General features: G+C 41.0%; 2 protein-coding genes across 5 annotated transcripts; both read left to right on the top strand.

Moving 5' to 3' along the window:
• The first annotated feature begins 130 nt into the window (after window positions 1-130).
• LOC120042424 (OX-2 membrane glycoprotein-like) lies at window positions 131-5,115 on the top strand. 4 transcript variants are annotated; one of them, XM_038987258.1, is made up of 10 exons: window positions 131-262; window positions 1,194-1,532; window positions 2,192-2,497; window positions 3,122-3,157; window positions 3,329-3,422; window positions 3,522-3,584; window positions 3,784-3,813; window positions 3,897-3,950; window positions 4,537-4,575; window positions 4,673-5,115. In XM_038987258.1, the coding sequence occupies exons 1-10, from the start codon at window positions 211-213 to the stop codon at window positions 4,698-4,700; spliced, it is 1,041 nt and encodes a 346-aa protein (XP_038843186.1). In that variant the 5' UTR covers window positions 131-210; the 3' UTR covers window positions 4,701-5,115. The 4 variants fall into 4 exon arrangements, with proteins under 4 accessions (XP_038843186.1, XP_038843190.1, XP_038843187.1 ...); XM_038987262.1 differs by lacking the exon at window positions 3,522-3,584; XM_038987259.1 differs by lacking the exon at window positions 3,784-3,813.
• Window positions 5,116-18,960: 13,845 nt separating this feature from the next.
• On the top strand, window positions 18,961-23,066 carry LOC120042425 (OX-2 membrane glycoprotein-like). The gene is made up of 5 exons (XM_038987263.1): window positions 18,961-19,174; window positions 19,338-19,679; window positions 20,599-20,925; window positions 21,555-21,653; window positions 21,867-23,066. Exons 1-5 carry the CDS (start codon window positions 19,135-19,137, stop codon window positions 21,929-21,931), a joined length of 873 nt encoding a protein of 290 aa, XP_038843191.1. The 5' UTR covers window positions 18,961-19,134; the 3' UTR covers window positions 21,932-23,066.
• The last annotated feature ends 4,313 nt before the right edge of the window (window positions 23,067-27,379 follow it).

The following is a 27,379-nucleotide window of genomic DNA, read 5'->3' as shown; positions in this document are numbered from 1 at the left end:
ACTAGCAACTGTCCTTTTCTCTGTGGGAGGAGCTCACAACACAAAGCCACATTCAAAATTGGCCAACAAGGTTGCAGAACAGAGCTTGTTATTTTTGAAACTATCCAATGTACTAAGTTACCATGCCTCACTTGAAAACGGTTCCTAGCTTCAAATAATGCTTTGCCACACATCATCCAGAGGTCCATCACCAAGCCACACATTGCTGCCATGGCTCATGTTAACAGTTACCTTTCTATTCTGCTGCTATTCCTTCCTGAGGGTGAGTTACATCAGTTTTCATATGAAGTACTTGATAAGTCTGTAGGTCTTAAATGTAAGTTATACAGTATAATACATTTCAGAGTTGCGTTTCATTATGAGATGTAGATAACTACACTAAATATATAGGTGCATTATGCATCAGTTGTAACTACAGATAGTCCTTAAAGGTATACAATTAATTCAAAGAAAATTATTATATTTGGCAAATGATTTGAAGCTACGGTGTCTTTTTACTGGTGAATAGCCGGTCCGGTCACCATCAGTATACAAACATCAGCATCTTCCTGTTCTATACTGTAAAACATGCAACTTAGAAAAAGTCCATGTAGCTTAAATATCCAAGTTTCCTGGACATTTGAATTGGCAGATTTTTGAGCTGACATTGAATACTCAGCTTGAAATACATGTGTCTTATTAACATATTTCCCAATGTGCCTCTCTGCAAGATGTATTTTACTTTATTTTGGTACATTTACTTGCCAGGGACCAGTTTACAGTTTAAATATATATATTTCAGTAGCTGCCACATGATGCATTATATCAGCTATAGCAAAAAAGTGGATTTGTTGTCAGGACAGAAAAAAACACTGTCCAGTCAATTAATTGGATAATAACTGAAACTGGAAAGAAGTCAATGGGGACTGTATGTACAACATTAACATACGTGTCTCAAACTTCATAAATATATAACAGCCTACAAATGATTTTATTAGGATCTATTTTAGCCCACCAAGGGCAAGTCTTGTGAGAGTCCTTTGAAATGTACAAACATACAGAATGGGAATTTAAATGATTGATACAATACTGTATATACATTTAAATGTATTTATGCAGTTGTTTAATCCCTTCACAGTGTTCACTGCAGGTTGCTAAAAGGTAGTGCTGTATTAGATGTGTGTACTAAACAGCCTGAAACTGTCTTCATGCAGGGTTCTCTCAGCTGGTGAGAACACAGCATGTTGTCACAGCAACCCTGGGAGAGGATGCTCACCTCAGCTGCAGGCTCATGAAACCCAAAGATGTGCTTCAAGTCACCTGGCAGAAAGTGACATCAGGGGCGACTGAAAATGTGGCCACCTACAACAAACGATTTGGACCAGTAGTCAACCCATCTTTTCAGAGGAATGTGGAGTTTGAAGACAAGGGTCTGCAGGACTGCTCTATCGTCATCAGAGGAGTGTCAAGAGGAGACGAGTCCTGCTACAAGTGTCTGTTTAACGCCTATCCAGATGGAGCTATCAGTGGCAGGACCTGCCTCCATATTAATGGTAAAATATGATCACTGTAAGGAGGGGATAATTCACTCTAAAATCAAAATTGTATAATGTGGATTCACCTTAACATCAGACAACTTTTGGGCCTCCCGAGTGGCGCAGCAGTCTAAGGCACTGACTGGCCGGGATGTTCTAGTCCCATCGCGCTCTAGCGACTCCTGTGGCGGGCCAGGCACATGTACGCTGACATGGTCGCCAATTGTACAGTGTTTCCTCTGACACTTTGGTGCGGCTGGCTTCTTGGTCAAGCGAGCAGTGGTGTCAAGAAGCAGTGTGGCTTGGCAGGGTCATGTTTCAGAGGACGCATGGGTCTTGACCTTCGCCTCTTCTGTATCCGTACGGGAGTTTCAGCGATGGGACAAGACTGTAACTACCAATTTGATATCACGAAAATTGGGAAGAAAAATGTGTAAAAAAATAAATAAAATACATTAGACTACTTTTGAGGTCTTAAAATAATGTCTTATATCCCTTTAAAACAGGAACAATGGCCTCCAAATGCCTTCAATCCATTGTTCTACCTTGACCTGTGTGTAAATGATTAACCCAGGAACAATTCCCTCAAATTATCATGTATCCATTTGACCTTGATGTACATGAAAACATTATAGTATTTACATTCACTGTGACCTGTGTCTGTTGTTGTCCTATAGAGCTGTATGGACCCTCACTCGTCATCACACAAACCAACAACAGTCACACCACTCTGTCCTGTTCTGCTACGGGACGACCTGCTCCTACAGTAACCTGGGACCACATAGAAAACATCAGTCTAGACAAATCCACCATGGCTGAAGTCACCCATCCCAATGAAACAGTCACTGTCACCATAACTGCCATGGTGGCATCGTCCAATCTACCTGACAAAGACACCAGGGTTAGGTGTGTAGCGTCATCCAGTGGTGCCGTCAAGGACTTTTCCATGGTGATTCCAACTAGGGATCAAGCTTCCTTTGCAGGTGAGAAATGGTTAGGGTTAATACCACCATAATATATTGACATGATCAGGAACATGATGAATTACTGCCTGTGTTCATGATGAAGTACTTACTGCATGTGTTCATGATGGAAGTACTGCCTGTGTTCATGATGGAAGTACTGCCTGTGTTCATGATGGAAGTACTTCCTGTGTTCACAAGGAATTACTTCCTGTGTTCATGATGAAGTACTGCCTGTGTTCATGATGGAAGTACTTCCTGTGTTCACAAGGAATTACTTCCTGTGTTCATGAAGAAGTACTGCCTGTGTTCATGAAGAAGTACTGCCTGTGTTCATGAAGAAGTACTGCCTGTGTTCATGATGAAGTACTGCCTGTGTTCATGATGAAGTACTGCCTGTGTTCATGATGAAGTACTGCCTGTGTTCATGATGAAGTACTGCCTGTGTTCATGATGAAGTACTGCCTGTGTTCATGATGAAGTAGTGCCGGTGTTCATGATGAAGTAGTGCCTGTGTTCATGATGAAGTAGTGCCTGTGTTCATGATGAAGTAGTGCCTGTGTTCATGATGAAGTACTGCCTGTGTTCATGATGAAGTACTGCCTGTGTTCATGATGAAGTACTTCCTGTGTATTTCTGTGCTAGGCCAATCTCAGGTCTCTGATGATGACAGGATCAGTGGTAAGTGGTTGTTATTCTAATAATGACAGGTCATAATCAACCTATTGACTGGCTCTTTTACTATTCAACTTTCAGGTGTAGTGCAGAGCCATATTTACATGTATGAGGCTTTGGTGTAGTGTACCTGGGAAGTTGACCTCTGTCTTCTTCTGCCATCTCTCTTATTCACAGGTGCAGTGATGGGTTCCGTAATGGGTTCAATGTGTCTCATTGCTGTATTCTGTGTAATATGGCTGCAAAAGAGGAGAAAAGACACCTCATCCAGGTAGAGATACAAACTATTACCTTGAAACTGAACAGTTATTCTGAATTGAATGTGATTTGACTGCCAGTTGTTTACCAGTTGATCTCTAATCTGATGTAGAAAACCCCCAGTTCCTGACCCTGAAATTAGCACTCCCTTAAAGACACCACCAACATCCAAACAGTAAGATGCTCATTCTAGAGAACATTTAAGGGATTATGATGGATACCCATTTGAAAGAAAACATGAAACATGATAATAAACATTTCAGAGAATGTGCTATACAGGTTAAAACACATTCTTCATGATTAAATAATTATAATGAAAGAATAATGAATGATGTGGTTCTTGTCAGTACATTGTTTATTTTGATTTATTTCAGTGTCACACCAACCTCCAGGCCATCACAAATGTGAGTATCTCTTCAACATTTTTAACAGCTTAACAGATAAATAATAATTTTATTTTTTTAAACAATACCTTTTGTTTTTTCAGGTCACAGGTCACAGGTCACACCAGCTCAACAATCAAGCGTAGGATGACTAAGAAGTAGGTTTACTTTCATAGTCTCTTAATGTTTCTGTAATCTCTCTCCTTGATCAAGAAACTTGGGAATGATACTTGGAAATGTATTTCTGTGGTGTATGTTTCTTGCCGCTACATTGTCTGTTTTGATCTCTTTCACACCAAGCTCCAGTCTGTCACAAATGTGACTATTTTTACAACTTTATTTGATTATCCCGATAGAAAGCGTGAAACAGACAATATTGAGAATGATACAAAAGCTTTTAGTATAAATTACAATATCGCCAAAATTCAAACATTACTCAAAAATGTACTTTTTGTGGTTCAGGATAGACTATCTTAGCTCCTCAGCCAAGTGTATGATGCAACAAGCACAGATGTTGTAGAGAAGTAGGTTTAAGTCCTCTTGTTTTTTGGGGTGGGGGTTTTATACCGTATTCTCTCATTGAACAAGAAGCTCTGGAATTATGTTTTGAGGTGGTAGTCATGGTGACTGCATACATGCAAATTAGTTGCATTTGTTGCATTGCTGCATTGTTGTTATGTTACTCATGTCACTAATATAGGATACTCCATTCAGTCGATATTTAAATTACCTTCTTTTATACAGATTATCTCCTGCGAGACCAGATGACCTGCAATGTAGAAGGTGAGCTGAAATAATCATAAATAATTACAAAGATGCAGTCAGAAGTATATATATTTTTTAAATAAATATATATCCCATTCTGTTGTATCTATCTTAGGAAACTTTTAGAGGGTGAAGAGAACTGAGTGACTACTATACTGCCTTGGACACATCTGTGTGGTTCGGAGACCGTTTCTATCCATAGGCATTGTGGGTACTGAATAGTGGACTGAATGGCTGACACACATAGGCCTGCTGTTTATTGTACATGTAAATACAGTATGTAAGTATATTTTGTAGTTGGTTAATGATGAAACATGATAAATCCACACTAGACTTGTTTGTGGTTTTATTCTTCACTTTTTTATAAATCAAGTGTTGTGATAATATAGTCTACACAATGTCATAATGTAGACTACTTTCATGGTGTGTGTGTTTTTGTGTGTGTATTGTTTTCTTTCTTCACTTTTTATAAATCAAATGCTGTAATATTCTCAATGTTGTGATGTCCTTTGTTGTGTGTTTGTTTTCTACTTTTCTTAATAAAATATTTAAACAATACTGTAATGTATGTTGTGACATCGCTTGTTATACAATGTGTCATAAATCTGCTGCTGGCAATGCTTCAAGAGTGAATTGTCTGATTCTTCTGCCACTCAAGAGACCAACCAAAAATACAAACAATTGCCACTAGAGGTCGCGTAAATGTAATTTTAGAGAGGTTGTTGAGAAATGGGATTGATACTGTAGTTTTGCAGCGCTCATGCAACTGCGCGCCACCAATGGTACGCTTCATCCACAGTTGACGTGACTGACTCTGACGTCTCTCATAAAGAGGCAGAACGCATCACACCCGGTCTCTTCAGTTTAAGGACTTTTGAAACATGGATTTGATAGTCAGTGTACCAGATTGTTTTACACCATACAGAGGACATACGTAATTCTCACTAACTCCCTGCACTGCTCAATGGTTAAGTAGTTGTTAGAGCAGAGTTAATTTGTTATAGGTCCCAGTTAAAATAAAACGTTGTGTTATGTTTGATATTTAATAAGGCTTAAAACGTTCATAATAACATTGTCGATATTGAATTATTTTCTAAAGGTGATACAAACCTATAGAGTTAGCCTATAGACCCTACATTTATAATAATCAATGTATTTGGGGGGGGGGGGATTGTATAGCCTACTTAGAGAGCAATAGTAATGGTGTATTTTTGTATGCACTGACTCTGTCATTGTTCATTGGGCAAAGACGATGGGAAAATGTATGGACTTTTGTAGGGTCTTTCGATAAAGGCTGAAAATAAGGTCTGTGGCAACACAGACTTAGGAGATCTTCTACGTTTTGTACTATGAGATCATCTTCATCAGATAACATAATTCTTTGTGATTTTTGAAGCATTTACGTAAATATAATAAAAACAACACATGAAGGCTTCATAATTCATTAAGGTCATGTTGACTGACTGGTATATACATAAAGGCTTCATGAATCAAAAAGCAGTAATTTGTAAATGTAGCACTTGGAGATGTGTGAATCTCCTCAGCAGTACTGAGCAGGTCATTGGGGGCAGCAGTACTCACTAAGGAAGCGGCGCGACATCCTTTACTATGGTGCGCAATGGCTCAGATCAACAGTTGTGCTCAGCTCAACACTGGGGGGCTGTTGAGGAAGTTTGAGGGATGAATGTGGCACATGGAGATGTGTGAAACTTCCTCCTCAGCAGGGTCATTGTAAGGTCACTTCCATTTTAATTCCAGATCAATTCAAAAAGTAAACCAAATTCCAATTCTAATTCCAAATGTTCCTAATTGAAAGGCATTGAAGAGAATTGGACTTGGAATTTCAGTGTACTTCATGAATTGACTGGAATTGACCCCAACCCTGCACCTCAAATCAAATCACATGTTATTGGTCACATACACAAGGTTAGCAGATGTTAATGCGAGTGTAGCGAAATGCTTGTGCTCCTAGTTCCGACCATGCAGTAATATCTAACAAGTAATCTAACAATTTCACAACAACTACCTTATACACACAAGTGTAAAGGAATGAATAAGAATATGTACATATAAATATATGGATGAGTGATGGCCGTGCGGCATAGGCAAGATGCAGTAGATGGTATAGAGTACAGTATATACATATGAGATGAGTAATGTAGGGTATGTAAACATTATATAAAGTGGCATTGTTTAAAGTGACACATTTATTACATCCAATTTTTTATTATTAAAGTGGCTAGAGATTTGAGTCAGTATGTTGGCAGCAGCCACTCAATGTTAGTGATGGCTGTTTAACAGTCTGATGGCCTTGAGATAGAAGCTGTTTTTCAGTCTCTCTATCCCAGCTTTGATGCACCTGTACTGACCTCGCCTTCTGGATGGTAGCGGGGTGAACAGGCAGTGTGGTTGTTGTCCTTGTTGATCTTTTGGCCTTCCTGTGACATCGGGTGGTGTAGGTGTCCTGGAGGGCAGGTAGTTTGCCCCTGGTGATGCGTTGATAGGATGCTCTCGATTGTGCATCTGTAAAAGTTTGTGAGTGTTTTCGGTGACAAGCCAAATTTCTTCAGCCTCCTGAGGTTGAAGAGGTGCTGTTGCGCCTTCTTCACCATGCTGTCTGTGTGGGTGGACGATTTCAATTTGTCCGTGATGTGTACGCAGAGGAACTTAAAAAAAACATTCCACCTTCTCCACTACTGTCCCATCGATGTGGATAGGGGGGTGCTCCCTCTGCTGTTTCCTGAAGTCCACGATCATCTCCTTCGTTTTGTTGATGTTGAGTGTGAGGTTGTTTTCCTGACACCTCACTCCGAGGGCCCTCACCACCTCCCTGTAGGCCGTCTCGTCGTTCTTGGTAATCAAGCCTACCACTGTAGTGTCATCTGCAAACTTAATGATTGAGTTGGAGGCACGCATGGCCACTCAGTCATGGGTGAACAGGGAGTACAGGAGAGGGCTGAGAACACACCCTTGTTGGGCCCCAGTGTTGAGGATCAGTGGGGTGGAGATGTTGTTTCCTACCCTCACCACCTGGGGGCGGTCCGTCAGAAAATCCATGACCCAGGTGCACAGGGCGGGGTCGAGACCCAAGGTCTCGAGCTTAATGACGAGTTTGGAGGGTATTATGGTGTTAAATGTTGAGCTGTAATCGATGAACAGCATTCTTACATAGGTATTCCTCTTGTCCAGATGGGTTAGGGGAGTGTGCAGTGTGATTGCGATTGCGTCGTCTGTGGATCTATTGGGGCGGTAACCAAATTGGAGTGGGTCTTGGGTGTCAGGTAGGGTGGAGGTGATATGATCCTTGACTAGTCTCGTAAAGCACTTCATGATGACGGAAGTTTAGCACAGTTACCTTAGCTTTCTTGGGAACAGGAACAGTGGTGGCCCTCTTGAAGCATGTCGGAACAGCAGACTGGGATAGGGATCGATTGAATATGTCTGTAAACACACCAGCCAGCTGGTCTACGCATGCTCCGAGGATGCGGCTAGGGTTGCCATCTGGGCCAGCAGCCTTGCGTGGGTTAACACGTTTAAATGTTTTACTTACATTGGCCGCGGTGAAGGAGAGCCCGCAGGTTTTGGTAGCAGGTTGTGTCAGTGGCACTGTATTGTCCTCAAAGCGAGCAAAGAAGTTGTTTAATTTGTCTGAGAGCAAGATGTTGGTGTCCTCGACAGGGCTGGTTTTCTTTTTGTTATCCGTGATTGACTGTAGACCCTGCCACGTACGTCTCGTGTCTGAGCCCTTGAATTGCGACCCTACAGTCTCTATACTAACGCTTAGCTTGTTTGATTGCCTTGCAGAGGGAATAGCTACACTGTTTGTAGTTGGTCATGTTTCCGGTCGCCTTGCCATGATTGAAAGCAGTGGTTCTTTCAGTTTTGCATAAATGCAGCCATCAATCCACGGTTTCTGGTTGGGGAAGGTTTTAATAGTCACTGTGGGTACAACATCACCGATGCACTTGCTAATAAACTCGCTCACCGAATACATCAATGTTGTTGTCTTAGGCTATCCGGAACATATCCCAGTCCAGGTGATCGAAGCAGTCTTGAACTGTGGAATCCGATTGGTCGGACCAGCGTTGAACAGACCTGAGCACGGGCGTTTCCTGTTTTAGTTTCTGTCTATAGGCTGGGAGCAACAAAATGGAGTTGTGGTCAGATTTGCCGAAAGGAGGGCGAGGGAGGGCTTTGTATGCGTCGCGGAAGTTAGAGTAGGAATGATCCAGAATGCTGCCAGTCCGGGTCGCGCATTCGATATGCTGATAGAATTTAGGGAGCTTGTTTTCAGATTAGCTTTGTTAAAATTCCTAGCTACAAATGCAGCCTCAGGATATATGGTTTCCAGTTTACATAGAGTCCAATGAAGTTCTTTCAGGGCCGTCAAGGTTTCTGCTTGGGGGGGATATACACGGCTGTGATTATAATCGAAGAGAATTATCTTGGTAGATAATGCGGTCTGCATTTGATTGTAAGGAATTCTATGTCAGGTGAACAAAAGGACTTAAGTTCCTGTATGTTGTTATGATCACATGATGTCTCGTTAATCATAAGGCATACACCCCCGCACTTCTTCTTACCAGAGAGATGTTTGTTTCTGTCGGCTCGATGCGTGAAGAAACCGGGTGGCTATACCGACTCTGATAACATATCCAGAGTGAGCCATGTTTCCGTGAAACAGAGAATGTTGCAATCTCTGATGTCTCTCTGGAAGGCAACCCTTGCTCGGATTTCATCTACCTAGTTCTCAAGAGACTGGACATTGGTGAGTAGTATACTTGGGAGAGGTGAGCGATGTGCCCGTCTACGGAGCCTGACCAGAAGACCGCTCTGTCTGCCCCTACTGCAGCGCCGTTGTTTTGGGTTGCCTACTGGGATCCGATCCATTGTCCTGGGTGGTGGTCCAAACAGAGGATCCGCTTCGGGAAAGTCGTATTCCTGGTCGTAATGTTGGTAAGTTGACATTGCTCTTATATCCAATAGTTCTTCCTAGCTGTATGTAATAAAATTTAAGATTTCCTGGGGTAACAATGTAAGAAATAATATAATAGTAATAATAATAATAATAACAAAATACTGCATAGTTTCCTAAGAACGCGAAGCGAGGCGACCATCTCTGTCGGCGCCATGATACAATTCATTAGCTTTAAGTGTCCCGCTTGCATCGCCTCATTAGCGTTTGATCAGCTAAGATGCATGAGGGAGGACGGTCATGTGTGCTAGCAAGGCAGAGGTCCCGAGTTCATGCCAGGTATGGGCCAAATCGGGGGGAAGCGGTACTCGCCAAACAGGTAGTGTATCAACCTTTACATAAACAAAATAATAACATTCAGAGTAGATAAAGATGTGACGTGTAAAATATCATATTGGATGAGATATAGCCTTGTACACTAGCCCCAGGGGAACAACTTCAATCACAGAACCCATGGTCCCCAGTAGGAGTAGACACTGGTGAAAACGCACTGCGTGACCCAGCCAGAACCAAGACACCCTCCGTGGGGATAGAAAAGCGTGATATGTGAGTAAGTCTAGCTCAAGCCCCAGAAACAGAATGCGCTTAAATGGAGTCAGACAACTATTTTTCTGGTTTCTTATGAAGCCTAGAGACTGAATATCAGACAGTAGCATGGATGTGTGTAACTGTTTGCTCCCTCAACTCTGCTGCCAACAGCCAATCGGCTGTAAAAGCCGCCGGCTAGTGAGCATTCTGAATTTGTAGGCTCTGAGGTGCTTGCTGAAGGCACATACAGCGCATTCAGAAAGTATTCAGACCCCTTCCCTTTTTCCACATTTTGTTACTTACAGCAGGGGTGGGCAACTCCAGTTCTTGGGGCCTGATTGGCAGAGGTGTGGACTCGAGTCACATGACTTGGACTCGAGTCAGACTTGAGTCACAAATATGATGACTTGCAACTCGACTTTGACTTTAACACCAATGACTTGTGACTTAACTTGGACTTGAGCCTTTTGACTCGAACTGACTTGATATCCTCCCCAAGCCCAATATTAAAAATGATGCTATTAAAAACTAGCATAAACTCTTCAATTAACAGATTATAGTTTGAATCGGACAGCAGCCAATCAAATTGTGCCAGCTGGGAAAAAGTTGCGCGTAGTAGTGCAGAGGAACGTCAGCGGGTGAATTCAGATGGAGCCCTTGGAAAGATGATACCCCAAATTATTATTTTTGGTTATAAATACTACGCTGTATCAACAAAAAACAGATTGCAACTTGCAAAACATTCGGGAAGAAAATTACAGAAGGAGGCGCAACAACTTCCAACTTTGTTCGACATTTGAAGCTGCACAAAGAACGGTAAGTCGTGGCTAATATAGCCGACAGCTAACGTTATATAATTTATAACCTTGCTAGTGTAGCATGTAGGTTAACTTAACGTTAAATCAATGAGCCTCCACACAGTCAGTTGTCAGTCAGTGCGGGAACGTGATCATTGTACCCAAGATTGAGCTACAACTGGCTAGGCAGATGGTAGCCTAAATCCTGCCTGATGTTACTGTTGTTCCTAAAACCATTGACATACTTTAGCCTACTGTAACCACACACAGAGAGGGTGTGTGTGTGTGTGTTAAGGTTGAACGATTGTGTACAAGCCTACATCGTCCGATTGCGCCCCATAGTGATCATTGATAGGCGATCGCTATGGGGGGGGGGGGGGTCTTTCTCATGGCTACCCATGTATGTCCATGGAAATATAAAGTTTATTTGGAAAGTAATAAATATATATATTTTTAAAAGCATTCATGATTTGCGTAAACGTAATATACTAACTATCACTCTTGTTAAAAATATGAAATGGTATTACATTTGGTGAAGAGCACATTATGACTTGTTTAGGACTCGAAACTCAAAGTTTAGGACTTGAGACTTGACTGGGACTTGCCTGTCTTGACTTGGGACTTGAGTGCTAAGACTTGAGACTTACTTGTGACTTGTAAGACAATGACTTGGTCCCAATAATAGCTAGCTCACCTCGGCGAGTTAGCCAACCTAGCTAGCACGCTATGCAGCACTTTTTTAGCTAGCCCAGTCTCAAGTCTACGTACGACCAGATCACAGAGGTGGAACTGGACCCTTCATCAACAACTCTAGGAAGAAACAAAATCGGTGGTTGACCGAGACAGACGGATACACAACGCCCAGGCAGACAAGACATTTTCTCCAACCAAAGACCCAATCCATCTCTGCAACCCGCAACTCGGAATCAGCCAAGGTATAGACACGAGGGAGAGGAAGTCAATATCGGAAACCACAAGGCCCCTGAAGAATGCTACATGATTGTCAAGAGAACCTGTGTCCATGACTAGGGAAACAGTGCCAGCTGCGGGCAAGCCACTTTTACCGACACCATCTCCTAGTCCCGCACACAAACTAATTAGAGTGAGGGCAGCCAGAACATGCACCGAGCCGAGACATACAAGGTTGCAAACCAAAACCCGGCTTGTTAGCCTTTTTCGTTTCGGCCGTGTTAGCCATCTTACTCATTGCTACAGCCAGGCCAAGCAATCCAAAGAATAACTTAGTGGTTTGTAGTTAGGAAACCAGGAGAACAAATCCAAACTCCAGCACACAACGTCCAGGGGTGAGCACGCTCTACCACAAAGGGACAGTTAAGTTGGTGTAGAAGGGACATTTTGAACTTTGAAGGCCGAGCCTAGGCGCTAATGACGCCAAAAGCATTACTTTACTTAAGTAATAATTACTATTACTTATTTGATATCCAAGATTTACTCAAACAGACACCATAAGTCAATTTTTTTCATCACTTTTTACTACCACAAGAACTCATACACCTTACATCAATACAAGTTCAACACGTGCTATCATTTTTAAATGGAATGAGGTTAAATAAATTAAGGATAAAATATTGCAGACAAAGAAAATAACTGGACTAATGTCATATTTTGTAAGAGAAGTGAACATTATCTATAATATGTTCCACTCTTCTCTTTGGTCTTTCAATAAGTAAACAGCAGTTGGTCTTGATAAAGCCACAATCTGGAGTGTGTTTTTGCCCAATGGTAGCCACATTAGCTGAGAGATGGGGATGGAGAAAGGTAACATCACAAACATGGATACCGCAATAACACAAAAAAATGTAATACATTTGGTTAGTGTTAGTGTTGATTGAAACTAACCATAACCTGCATCAGTTCTACGCTTGATAAAAAGCACCCTTCAGCCTTATGGTGGTGCAGAATCTATCATTGTTTGTGTCTAAAGAAGGAAGTGGACCTGTTGATGTGTCTATGGTTGATCATAAGACCTCTCTGTGGTGAGTTCTCCACAAAGACCCCAGTCACAAAGACCAAGATGCACTAGCAGAGGTGTAACACGAGTACAAGCTAGACAACAGCAGGACTTCCTACGCTCAGATCTCAAGGTCCATTATAACTAAGTCAACCCAGCATCATTTTCATTGAATTTTTACCTGGATCCTCTGAGAAAATAACGCTGATTAGCCGTTAAGTTCTGTACTCGGTCTGAGCAGACAATATTGAGTAACGTTTGGTTCTGCAGTTGGTCAGTACGTTTGTATTCAGTCTGGTTCTGCTTCTGGTGCTGTGGGGTCTATGCACAGCTGTTGAAGGTAACAGGGGTGTTTTGTAAGATAGATTTAATTTATTAACATCTGTCATTTTTGCAACAAACTGTTGATTGCAGTTCTAATGCAGTTAGTCAATAGGAAATCAACTTTCCATGAAACAGTTCACTCACAATCTGTTTCCCTTCATGTTTGCAGTGACTGAAATAAAGATATCCTTCTGCCCAGACCAAACACTTCATTAATTTTTTTTTGTAATATATAAGATAGACTGTCCAGTGTAATAAGTGGGGGGAAATGACTGTCCAGTGTAATTTTGGACCGACCATAATGGTACCGACTTCACTTATGTTAGGTTCTTATTTTTCAGAGTAAATGACTTACGGACATTAGAGAAGCTTTAACCAAGTTTAATTGTTCCCAAAGGTTCTGTACAGCTGTAATCAGACAGCAAAACATTTCTCACATCACAGTTGATATACATCCTACTTAAGACACTCCCTCTCTCCAATCCTTCGTTTATGCCCAAGAGAAAGAAGATAACCAGATACTAACCCTGATTACTCCCTTAGGGGAACTGACCTCACCCCTCACCTCAACCCCTCCTTCACCTAATCCACAGATATCCATCTGTCTTCCCTATATCAACACATCGCTCTCCTCTCCTCCATCAAACACATTCCAAAGCCTTCTGGCTTGCTACAGACTCTTTCTATTCAAGGCTTTGTCTCTATCATTTATTTAATATCTCAATGTTCAAAGTTTAGCCGATTCCATCACTTATTTACATTTACATTTTAGTCATTTAGCAGACGCTCTTATCCAGAGCGACTTACAGTAGAGTGCATACATTTTATTACATTTTACATACTGAGACAAGGATATCCCTACCGGCCAAACCCTCCCTAACCCGGACGACGCTATGCCAATTGTGCGTCGCCCCACGGACCTCCCGGTTGCGGCCGGCTGCGACAGAGCCTGGGCGTGAACCCAGAGACTCTGGTGGCGCAGCTAGCACTGCGATGCAGTGCCCTAGACCACTGCGCCACCCGGGAGGCTACACTTACTTATGACCCCAGATTCACACCACATATACTCAGCAAAAAAAGAAACGTCCTCTAACTGTCAACTGCGTTTAGTTTCAGCAAACTTAACATGTGTAAATATTTGTATGAACATAAGATTCAACAACTGAGACAAACTGAACGAGTTTCACAGACCTGTGACTAACAGAAATGGAATAATGTATCCCTGAACAAAGGGGGGGGGGGGTCAAAATCAAAAGTAACAGTCGGTATCTGGTGTGGCCACCAGCTGCATTAAGTACTGCAGTGCATCTCCTCCTCATGGACTGCACCAGATTTGCCAGTTCTTGCTGTGAGATGTTACCCCACTCTTCCATCAAGGCACCTGCAAGTTCCCGGACATTTCTGGGGGGAATGGCCCTAGCCCTCACCCTCCGATCCAACAGGTCCCAGACGTGCTCAATGGGATTTAGATCCGGGCTCGTCGCTGGCCATGGCAGAACACTGACTTTTTGCCAGTCCTGTCTGGTCCAGCGATGGTGGGTTTGTGCCCATAGGCGACGTTGTTGCCGGTGATGTCTGGTGAGGACCTGCCTTACAACAGGCCTACAAGCCTGAAATTCAACTGAAATGTGTCTTCCGCATTTAACCCTGAATCAGAGGGGTGCGGGGTGCTTTGCTCAGGGGCAGAACGACAGATTTTTACCTTGTCAGCTCTGGGATTCGATCCAGCAATCTTCCGGTTACTGGCCCAACACTCTAACCACTACACCTGTGAGTGTGTACATCATGGAGGAACATACATTTTTTATTTCAATATTTCTGTCAAAGCTAAGTGTTTGGTCTGATGGTGTATATTGTTTTTAAATAAAAGGAGAGCCGCACACTCTAGGAGCTCAGATGCAAAAATGTAATGTCCAACGTTGACAGACAAGCTGTCTTCAGGGTATGATGAATATTACCTCTGATGGTGTATATTACCTCTGCTTACTTCCCTAAATTCAGTGACCTTTAAATTGCTAGTGTGAAAATGAAAGTCACATTTGAGAGATGTTATAGGTACAAAATCCTCTCACAAACGCCAGAGGCCTCATTTACAACCATTGTGTAAATTTCACACTGAATGTATGTGTGTGCCATTTCTGAAAAGACTGGGCACCTACAAAAATAGAGATTTATAAACTTGGAGCACGCCATGCATCAGCATGTTTCCCATTATAAATCAGACCCGTACTGAAACTGTACGCACGTGAAAGAGCATTAAAACTCCACCTGAAAATGGCCATCATTCAGATGTATATGGTCCTGGTGCACCCCTGGTGGATTTGGCTTCAGACCAATCACATCACAAGTCAAACGTCTTTATTGACAGAAAAAATGTGCATTTTTGCATCTCGTTGTGTTGTTGTCCTCCTGTGGCTAGCTAGCTAAACATCATTCCTTTCCCAAATTAGCCATGGATGGAGATAGGGATTTGGACTTATGGTTTTACTTCATTCGTACTGGCCAATGAATATAACAGCGATTCGGGACCAAACATCGGTGATTGTGGAGGCCATGTCATCTGATGCAGCACTTCATAACTCTCTGTCTGTCGCCTCCACAGCAACATGCATGTAAAGAAACAAAAATAACTGCAGTTCCACCAGGTGACACTGTGCTGCATTTGAAAAAGGACTTAATCACAGCGGTATGAACGGATAGTGATGCAACATTTGAAGTAAAAATTCCAGAAAAGTGTCCCGTCTGATTACCTAAATATGTGATGCTTTATATTTGTGTAAGATCCTTGCATCACCTGACTGTGTGGAATTCTCTCCATTCTTTAGATTTTTTTACCATTTGTTCTTCGCAACAGACCTTATATAGTTCATTTTCTGTACTGTAGACTACATCAATTGCTAAGAAATGTATAATTTCACTATCTGTTTATGTACATTGGATAAGTGAAATGCAGCTGGAATCATCCTCTGGTTGAGTGAGACAGCTTCACATTTATCAATGTCACCACAGTAACATAAGACCACACCAGCCAACTAGGATATAAGACAGGTACTTCCCAAGATATAATGAAAATGTTTTGGATCTGATGTTCGGGTCATAACACACCTTTTTTCGTAAAATCCCATGTTAGGGGATTCTACAGAAACTACACACATGCACACAATTTGACACCGACACATTGCAGTACACTACAGTGCCCCTGGAGAAGTTTGTCTCATCTGACCTGGGATTTTAACCGGCAACTCTTTCACCAGATGACTCCTCGTACACATTCCAACACCCTTTATACAATCACAGGACATCAAAGTTTACAGTGATATCAGATAAGGAGCTTCTACTTTTGACTGCTCCTCCTGGAAATGGATTCAGTACAACACTCAGTTACCACAGAGGCCACTGAAAGTGGCCAGAGTACTGTAAAACCCTCCAGACAGGATGGTTCCTCTTTCATTATTTTCTACAGTAACCCTCAGACCTTCTGTAACGCTCTTAACCACTAGGCTACCTGCCACCCTTAGGCTACTCCCAGCTAAATTGTAAAATAACAGAACGATGGGATTAATACACATATATAATTTAATAGACATGCTGTTTATGTAATACAATGTACCATTACAATTAGAACCAAATTATTATAATAAAAACAAATTATATAAAAATCCAACTATGTTATACTCAGTGGTGGAAAAAGTACCCAATTGTCATACTTGAGTAAAAGTAAAAGTTACCTTAATATTTAATGACTCAAGTAAAAGTTAAAGTCAACCAGCAAAATACTACTTCAGTAAAAGTGTTAAAGTATTTGGGTTTAAATATTCTTAAGTATCAAAAGTAAATTACTCAAATATACACTTACGTTTCAAAAGCTAAGTATAAATAATTTAAAATCCCTTAAATTAAACAAACCAGACGGCACCATTTTCTTGTTTATTTATGGATAGCCAGGTGCACACTCCAACACTTAGACATCATTTACAAACGAAGCATGTGTGTTTAATGAGTTCGCCAGATCAGAGGCAGTAGGGATGACCAGGGATGTTCTCTTGATAACGGCGTGAATTGGACACTTTTCCTGTCCTGTAACAGGTACTTTTGGGTGTCAGGGAAAATGTATGGAGTAAAAATAACATTACTTTCTTTAGGAATGTAGTGGAGTCAAAAATATAAATAGTAAAGTACAGATACCCCCAAAAATGACTTAAGTAGAACTTTAAAGTATTTTTTTACTAACTGATTTTACACCACTGGATATACTAAAAGTTAACATCACTTTCAATGAAGAAAAAAAATCACATAACTAAAACACTTTCAGTTTCCCTTGTGTAATGCAACTCCTGTCTTCTACCCACTGGGTCAGTGGACTTCCCCCTTTTGCTATGACATTCAGGCACAGTCAGTCACTACACATCTCCTAGGAAGAGGAACGCCCACAACCCCTAACACCAGACTAACAATGGAGACCAGCAACCACCAGGAGGAGAATCGGGGAACTTCCTGCTGACACAATTACCAGAACAGCACTTCATGTGAGAAGCATGTAGTAAAAACTCTGAACCCCTATGACACACACATACTACTGTAATAGTTTTAAAATGTCTCACTCATAAAATGTTCACCTTATTCCCATAACACAGAGTCATCATTTCCCACATTGTAATTTTTTAAAATGTAGATTGACTGAAATGTAATGTTCATCAAGTGTAGGCCTATTTATACTGAACAAAAATATAACACGTAAAGTGTTGGTCCCATGTTTGATGAGCTGAAATAAAAGATCCCAGAAGTTTCCAATACGCACAAAAAGCTTATTTCTCTCCAATTTTGTGCACAAATTTGTTTCCATCCCTGTTAGTGAGCATTTCTCCTTTGCCAAGATAATTCATCCACCTGACAGGTGTGGCATATCAATAAACTGATTAAACAGCATGATCATTACACAGGTGCACCTTGTGCTGGGGACAATAAAAGGCCACTAAAATGTGCAGTTGTGTCACACAACACAATGGCACATGTCTCAAGTTGAGGGAGTGTGCAATTGACATGCTGATTGCAGGAATGTCCATCAGAACTGAATTGAATGTTATTTTCCCTACCATAAGCCGCCTCCAGCGTCGTTTTGAGAATTTGGCAGTTCATCCAACCGGCCTCACAACCGCAGACCACATGTAACCACTCCAGCCCAGGACCTCCACATCCAGTGTCTTCACCTGAGGGATCGTTTGAGACCAGCCACCCGGATAGCTGATGAAACTGAGGAGTATTTCTGTCTGTAATAAAGCCCTTATGTGGAAAAAAAACCTCATTCTGATTGGCATGGGCCTGGCTCCCAAGTGGGTGGGTTTATGCCCTCCCAAGCCCACCCATGGCTGCATCCCTTCCCAGTCAATCCATAGATTGGGGCCTAATACATTTATTTCAATTGACTGATTCCCTTATATGAACTGTAACACAGTAAAATTGTTTAAATTGTTGCATGTTGAGTTTATTTTTGTTCAGTATAGTTTCTGGGGGTGCAGCATAAGCAGCCAATTTGTGTGGAACTATCTGTATTTGTAGTAGCCTGTTGATGCCTTTGATGTGGTGGCCTCTAAATTGGACTTTAGTTTGGCACAGCGCCTGTGAACAAAAATAATGTTACGTCAACAAACTATAGCTAAATAGATTTCCCATCTGTTTGTTTTTTGCTATGACGTCATTCAGGTTCAGCCTACTGTGAGCCACAACAAAATATAACAACCAACAGTTCCTTGTTCCTTGTCATTTAATTTACAGTAGATGTCACATTGTAATTGGCTACGGCCGGGAACAACTGGGGAACCGAGACTACTCTATAGGCTTCCCGCATCAACAATAAGGGATTTCCAAAAACATTATTGCACTTTCGTTGAATATGACTCACGTCACGTGCAACTAACGAAGCAATATATTATATGGTCCAACGTGAGAAACCATGAGCTTAAATCAACATTCACCAGCTGAGAATGAATACTTTTCTCATTCTCTTATGCTTGCTCTCTGAAGGTAAATTGTTTTCCATGGCTTCTGACTAGTGGTTGATTCTGCTCATATATGATAATATAGGTTAGGTTAGCAACATTTACCAAGTTTGACAGGTATTTGAATATTTTGTTTGTAGGCTAAACTGTATTCATTTACCTGTAAACTTGCCTTCTTCCATTTGTAGCGGTCTCTGCCAACGTCGTAGCTAGAGGAGACACCAGGGTTGACTTCAATGGCGACGCATCATATACCTGCACCCTTGCGGACCCGACAGGTGTGTTGCAAGTCACCTGGCAGAGGCTGTTCAAAGATGACTCGGTGGAGAATCTGGCCACCTACAGCAAGCGGTTTGGCGTTAAAATCATAGACCCGCACCGAGGCAAGGTGGTTTTCACGGAGGCATCTCTCAACTCGACGTCCATTACCGTGAAGAATGTAACATGGGCGGACGAAGCCTGCTATATTTGTTCCTTCAATGTTTACCCGAGTGGATCAAGACGCAAGCAGACGTGTCTTACAGTTCAAGGTATTTAATGCACTGAATAATAACAGTTTTAGGGCTTCCCTCTATTGTTCTCTATTCAGTTGAAGTTATATTTTAATGTAAGTGATATTGTAACTCAAAATAATAATCGTAAATCAGCAGAGGTACAAGCACACCTGGTCAACTAATTATCCAGCCCTTGATTAGACCTAGTTGAATCAGGTGTGCTGGTACTGGAATAGAAGTGAAAGTCACTGGGGGTATCCTCTTATGGAGCATTCATAAAGACTTCATAAGTAATACCTTCAGTACATTCGGAAAGTATTCAGACCCCTTGACTTTTTGCACATTTTGTTACTTTACAGCCTAAAATAGATTTTTTGCTTTGTCATTGTGGGGTATTGTGTGTAGCTTGATGAGGAATTAGTATTTATTTAATCAATTTTAGAATAAGTCTGTCACGTAACTGAATGTGTAAAAAGGGAAGCGGTCTGAATACTTTACGAATGTACTGTAGATGCTTCACTAATACATTTTTAAGCTAAACCACCAATACAGGTAATATAAAGGTCCTTACATCTGGTGCTTCGCCAAATATAGAATAATCCTTTAGTCACCCTTTACAGCAGGACATTTGCTAAGGAGTGATATATCTGAATAATACAGTATGGGTGTGTAAAGGGTTTATTAGGGTTTTTATTAGGGAATAGAAACACTATGCTTTAGAACACCAGCTAACTGCAAGTATAAATCACCATATTGGCATTGTTACATCACTGGCAGGATTGAAAAAAATGTCTGAATGACCATGAACTCTGCATGCATTAATAAGGGACATTGGCTGGTGTCAAACCATAAATGAAAACATGATACATATTTTGAAAGCAGTTCTTAATTGATCTGCCTGGTAAAATAAATAAAATCAACATGATCTAATATTCCCTGTTTCATCTATTCAAAGGTGTATCTGAAGTGAGAGCCACAATGCAAAAAGTCCCCAGCACTGAACCTGACTCAGACATGGAAGTTGTGGTCAGCTGCTCTGCCACAGGTAAACCAGCACCTTGGATCCAATGGAACATTTCTGCAGCAGCACTCATAAAGACACCTAACAACTGGACTGTCATTAACAAATACCAAACTGTCACAGCCATTAGCAACATCACCCTCCAACTGTTGCCAGGCTCAGGGGGATACGTGGACTGTATCATAAACAATGGGATGAGGACACAGAGACACGAGCGGGTCCTGCTTCCTATTCTCCCTGGAGAGAGGGAGGTTGAAGAGGGTACGTGATGTTGACGTATTATATACTTCTAAACCATACTCTTTTAGCGTGTCAGAATGGTTCAACCTGAAAACAACATTGAGAAAACATCATCCCTAGCTCTATAAACAGCATGCCAAATTCATGATATTAATAATAAACATTTACATTTGGATACATGAATTTGGCGTTCTATTTAACAGGCTACATCATCCCCAGGGGCATGTTGTGATAGCCTTGTGACCAGCGTCATCGTGCAATAGTGCAACATGCTGTTCCCTGAAAACAGAAGGCAGCGATTTCAGGCTGGTTCCAAGAGGCTAATGTTGTGATGCTATTAGTGCTGTTAGTAATGTTATCTCACCAGTTGGGTTTAATGTTGACTACCATAGTAAAGCATCACGAGTCACTCCCTTTTAAAATCACACTGTAGTCAAGTGTTGTGTTGAGTTCTGGGTAGTTTCCAGATCCTCAGGGAAGCTACGTGATGGATGATATGATTGGATAGATGGGACAGAACATGATGTCAACATGTTATTCAAACTGAATGCATTAAAAAGGAAGGGTGTAAAATTCCTCGTCTTTCTCTTGGGAGTAAATGCTGTCTCTCCAAACACATGCTCACTGGAATTTCATGTTTCATCTTCCAGATGACAAGAGGACATCCCCGTGGGCTGTTGCCATTCCAGTATTCCTAATCATTTCCCTTTTAGTCATCTTTGGCTGTGTCGAGCTTCAAAAGAAAAAAGGTGAGTCCGCACAAGATTATATGTAATATCTTTATTTTAATCGTCTTAGTAAGACAAATGGAATGAATTGAGTCATCAACTCTATATATGGTTCTGTCTTTTATCAGACAAACTGTGAGCAACGCATGCCTTAGAGCTCAGGAATGTTTATGGATAACGTCCTTTTAGATTCACTGTAGTACAGTATAGTAACCTTCACATTCTATCTGGCAGGTTGCAGGCAAGCAGCGTTGACAACCACAGCAGACGAGCAGGACCCTCTTAGGAGCATTGTGTAAACATCTGTCTGTTGTTGCTGACCGTGCTTATATGCACTGTAGCTGACCGCTGTTTTTGTTGAGGACTGGAGCACCTGTTACTGAGCCTGGATGTTGAACCTTGTTGAATCATTCTTACACAGTCATGAATAAGCTAATTAACACATGCATTATACAAGCCATGATATGGTTAATGCTGTTTAGAGGTACTGAAATGGCACTTTTAGGTTTGAGAGATTGATGACCTCTTGTAGGTGAGTGTTGTGATATGAGGTTGGCTACCTGTTGCCTGGCTACCCAAACTCCTTGCTCCGGCCAAACGCCACGCCCAAGGACGTTAGTTTCTTCTTCGCAATGAGTCTGGATTTGAGTACCTCCCCAACATTTCACCGAATGCCAACACATTCGGGGCCATCTGATTTGTCCGGTAACGATGGGTTGAGTCAGAGCTAGAACACACGTGGGTAAAACAGCAGTTTGAAAATTCATCATTGGCTTTTACTCTGATTGGTTAGAGACAATCCAATCGCTGAAGACATTGTTTTGTACAACGCCCGTCGTGCCCCTCGTCACCACAAACAACTTCATTAATAACCCTAACACTATATTCAGACTAAAGTATGTAGTGAAGGACAAAGCAGTGGAATAATTTAGTTTGAGTCGTCAGGCTAGGTTACCTCATCTATTAGGACAGCACCACCTACTGTTTGAATGTACTTTATTATAACATACACCAAGTAGAATAGATTGATCTATTTATTTTATGGTTTTAAATAACCTATTAATCTATTTTATTTCAACCCACTTCAATATGATTGACCTTGTTGCACTTTTGTTCAAGTTAAGTTTACAGTGTATTGTTATTATAAATCTATGGAACTACAGATAGTTTTGTTGTTCTTCCTGTTATGTCAGTGTAATGTGTGAATGTATTTTAGACCTCAGAATGTAATGGTCATAATGCTGATAATGTTTGCTCTTTGATATACCCTCATGTTTGAGTTCATATTGTTATTTATTTTGATCATGGATGTTGCTTGTTGTGTTTGACCCCACTTGATTTGACACTGTTTATAAATCAGGCTATTATTCTCACTTGATCTGTACAATGTTTTATATTGTTTAAGATTCAAAAACATTCTTTATATGGATTGTGTTTCCCCCTTCTTGATATAAAACTATTCGCTGTATTTTAAAAAACACAAACTGCCCATTGTCACCTTACAGTAACATCACCATTTAAAATCAGGGGTAGGTTTTTAAAGCTCTGTTTACAGTAACATCCAGATTTTAAATCAGGGGAAGGTTCTTATAGCTCTGTTTACAGTAACATCACCATTTAAAACCATTTAAAGCTCTGCGCCAGGCTCACTTGGCTATGTGTGTGTAATATTTCAGCTCCTTTCTGTTTATTACCTGAGAAGAGTTCCTTTAACCTTCTCAACTAAAACTGGTAAAACAATGGTTCTGACATTGGCTTACACACTATGGAAGAAAAACATAAAAAAATATATATTTAAAAATTCACCAGCTGAGTTTACTTTTAGCCTGGTGTATGGGGAGGGGTCATATGTGATTCAACCTCATGTTGGTTGGACACAGGAGAATTCAAATTCCCTCTTTTCACCCTCAAGTGATTATAATAGAACTCACATTCTCACCAGGTCTCCTGCACACGACAACTACCTGTTTATTCTGCTAATAGACTAGTCAATCCTAAAGGTGAAATAATTAGTTTTTAGCATGATATACTGCATTTGTCAGAATTGTTTTCTGAATGTACACAATATTGCTGATACTATTGCTTTTCTTTATGAAATGTAGTGCTTTTTACAGGGGTGTCAAGCTCATTCCACGGAAGGCCGAGTGACTGCGGGTTTTCGCTCCACCCTCGCACTTGATTTATGAATTAAGGTCACTAATTAGTAAGGAACTCACCTCACCTGGTTGTCTAGGTCTTAATTAAAAGGCAAAAACAAAAACTCGCAGACACTCGGCCCTCCGTGGAATGAGCTTGACACCCCTGCTATAGGCTAAATTAAAGGTAAATTATGAATGTAATGTAGTGAAATGCATGTATTGTAGTGAAAGTCACTGTATAAACTGTATAGTGTACAATGATTTAATCAGTGAACAAAGAGGATTGATCTGTAGCCATAGTTCCTTATATTCACTGTCCACACATTCTGTAGTTGATGTTACTTTAATAATTCACCACATGGACCCATACCGCTGTCAGTTACTAACCCATACTGCAGTCAGTTATTAACCCATACTGCTGTCAGTTACTAACCCATACCGCAGTCAGTTACTAACCCATACCGCAGTCAGTTACTAACCCATACTGCAGTCAGTTACTAACCCATACTGCAGTCAGTTACTAACCCATACTGCTGTCAGTTTAAAAGCCCCTTCATTCATAACTTCCTCCTGCTCTACCTAGATGGCAGGTAACCTAGTGGTTAGAGCATTGGACTAGTAACCGAAAGGTTGCAAGATCAAATCCCTGAGCCGACAAGGTAAAAATCTGTCGTTCTGCCCCAGACCAAGGCAGTTAACAAACTTCTAGGCCATCATTGAAAATAAGAATTTGTTAGTTAAATAAAGTTAAAATAAATAGACTAGTTCTGTACTACATCACAATACTATACTCTATACTGCAGGAACCTCCAACCCTGTTCCTGAAGAACTACCGCGCTTTAGGTTTTCAATCCAACTCTAATCTAACACACATGATTTTAATAATTAGCTGGTTGTGAGTTGATTTAGGTTAGATACAACTGGAGTTGGAGCGAAAACCTACAGAAGTGTATCTCTCCAGGAACGGGGTTAGAGTATAGACCTACAAGAGGGAATCTCTCCAGGAACAGGGTTAGAGTATAAACCTACAGGAGGGTATCTCTCCAGGAACAGGGTTGGAGTATAAACCTACAGGAGGGAATCTCTCCAGGAACAGGGTTAGAGTATAAACCTACAGGAGGGTATCTCTCCAGGAACAGGGTTGGAGTATAAACCTACAGGACGGTATCTCTCCAGAAACAGGGTTGGAGGATACACCTACAGGAGGGTATCTCTCCAGGAACAGGGTTGGAGTATAAACCTACAGGACGGTATCTCTCCAGAAACAGGGTTGGAGTATACACCTACAGGAGGGTATCTCTCCAGAAACAGGGTTGGAGAGCCCTGTTATATTGCATCCTAAAGATTGATAGAATTGTGTGTCTACTTTGGACCAGTAGTCAGTCCATCTTTTGAGGGGAAAGTGGAGTTTGAAGACGAGGGACTGCAGAACTGCTCTATCGTCATCAGAGGCGTGTCAAGAGGAGACGAGTCCTGCTACAAGTGTCTGTTTAACGCCTATCCAGATGGAGCTATCCATGGCAGCACCTGTCTCCAAGTTAATGGTAAAATCTTATTGTATAATGTAATGAGTAGGTGTTGACAGGAACAATAATAATCAATGAACCTCAATATGTCATTTATTTGATTTCCCACATTAAATACCTGCAACAGTGTCCTGTCTACCTTACAAAGACACCAAGGTTAAGTGTGTGGTGCCTTCTGGTGGTGCCACTAAGGAGGTTTCTATGGTGATTCCAATCAATGATCAAATATCATTGGCTGGTGAAAGAGGCCATGGTTTGTCAATACATACATGATAATTGGCATGATAGGTGTAGGTCAATCTCAAATCTCCAATATCTGGATCAGTGGAACCTCAGTGATTGTAATAGTGCCAAGTCATAGCATTGCTGCATTGTTGTTATGTTATGTTACTCACATCACTAATATAGGATACTCCATTCAGTCGAAATATATAAATTACCTTCTTTTATACAGAATATCTCCTGAGAAACCAGATGACCTGCAATGTAGAAGGTGAGCTACATATACAATAACCAGCAGGCCTATGTGTGTCAGCCATTCAGTCCACTATTCAGTACCCACAATGCCTATGGACAGAAACAGTCTCCGAACCACACAGATGTGTGTGTGAGACAGTATGGTAGTCACTCAGTCCTCGTAACCCTCTAAAAGTTTCCTAAGATAGATACAACAGAATGGCGTAGATATTTATTTAAAAAATATATACTTCTGACTGCATCTTTGTAATTATTTCTAATGTAAATACAGTATGTATGTAAATATAGTTTGTAGTTGGTTAATGATGAAACATGATAAATCCACACTAGACATGTTTGTGTTTTATTCTTCACTTTTTTATAAATCAAGTGTTGTGATATTATAGCCTACACAATGTCATAATGTAGACTACTTTCATGGTGTGTGTTGTGATATTATAGACTACATAATGTCATAATGTAGACTACTTTCATGGTGTACATATTTCTGTCAATGGTAAGTGTTTGGTCTGATGGGATTGTTCACAATCATTTTAAAATGAACCCCAGCATATCTTATCATCACATATTTAGTGGAATGGCTGTCATGTGCTTACCTTGATGTTCTGTCAGTGTTTTGTGGTCTTGTTTTGTAACGTCTGTCATAGAAGTTACATCTGACAGAACTGAGAATTTCTGTAGTCACAATATTGGATTTTGTCATCAGTACATGTAATAATGTCTTAAAATGTAGAGACTGTCAACAACACGTTGCCTTAATGTAAATGAACAAGATGGTCATCTCTGTATACCCGTCGCAAGACCCAGTGGTTGATTCTTATTTATAAAACCCTCTTAGGCCTCACTCCCCCCTATCTGAGATATCTACTGCAGCCCTCATCCTCCACATACAACACCCGTTCTGCCAGTCACATTCTGTTAAAGATCCCCAAAGCACACACATCCCTGGGTCACTCGTCTTTTCAGTTCGCTGCAGCTAGCGACTGGAATGAGCTGCAAAAAACACTCAAACTGGACAGTTTCATCTCAATCTCTTCATTCAAAGACTCAATCATGGACACTCTTACTGACAGTTGTGGCTGCTTTGTGTGATGTATTGTTGTCTCTACCTTCTTGCCCTTTGTGCTGTTGTCTGTGCCCAATAATGTTGTACCATGTTTTGTGATGCTACCATGTTGTGTTGCTGCTACCATGTTGTGTTGCTCAGTCATGTTGTGTTGCTACCATGTTGTTGTCATGGGGTGTTGAAACCATGCTGTGTTGTCATGTGTTGCTGCCTTGCTATGCTGTTGTCTTAGGTCACTATTTATGTAGAGAGACCTATGTTGTCTCTCTTGTTATGATGTGTGTTTTGTCCTATATTTTATTTCATTTATTCATATTTTTAATCCCAGCCCCCAACCCCGCAGGAGGCCTTTTGCCTTTTGGTAGGCCGTCATTGTAAAATAATTTGTTCTTAACTGACTTGCCTAAATAAAATAAAAAATAAATAAAATCAGTTAAAAAGCACCCTTCAGCCTTATGGTGGTGCAAAATCTAAGAAATGTTGTGTCTAAAGAAGGAAGTGGACCTGTTGATGTGTCTGTGGTTGATCTTAAGACCTCTC

The sequence above is a fragment of the Salvelinus namaycush genome, unplaced genomic scaffold (assembly GCF_016432855.1).
Source record: "Salvelinus namaycush isolate Seneca unplaced genomic scaffold, SaNama_1.0 Scaffold680, whole genome shotgun sequence".
In the NCBI taxonomy this organism is placed as follows: domain Eukaryota; kingdom Metazoa; phylum Chordata; class Actinopteri; order Salmoniformes; family Salmonidae; genus Salvelinus; species Salvelinus namaycush.
The sequence above is the reverse complement of the archived record's forward strand: the minus strand, read 5'-3'. Positions and strand labels throughout refer to the sequence as shown.

Coding starts and splice junctions, on each gene's coding strand:
- LOC120042424 (XM_038987258.1), top strand. CDS start 211: ATGGCTCATGTTAACAGTTACCTTTCTATTCTGCTGCTATTCCTTCCT. Junction 3,158..3,328: donor TGATGATGACAGGATCAGTG/GTAAGTGGTTGT, acceptor TCTTATTCACAG/GTGCAGTGATGGGTTCCGTA. Junction 3,814..3,896: donor ACCTCCAGGCCATCACAAAT/GTGAGTATCTCT, acceptor TTGTTTTTTCAG/GTCACAGGTCACAGGTCACA.
- LOC120042425 (XM_038987263.1), top strand. CDS start 19,135: ATGAATACTTTTCTCATTCTCTTATGCTTGCTCTCTGAAG. Junction 19,680..20,598: donor GACGTGTCTTACAGTTCAAG/GTATTTAATGCA, acceptor ATCTATTCAAAG/GTGTATCTGAAGTGAGAGCC. Junction 21,654..21,866: donor CGAGCTTCAAAAGAAAAAAG/GTGAGTCCGCAC, acceptor TCTATCTGGCAG/GTTGCAGGCAAGCAGCGTTG.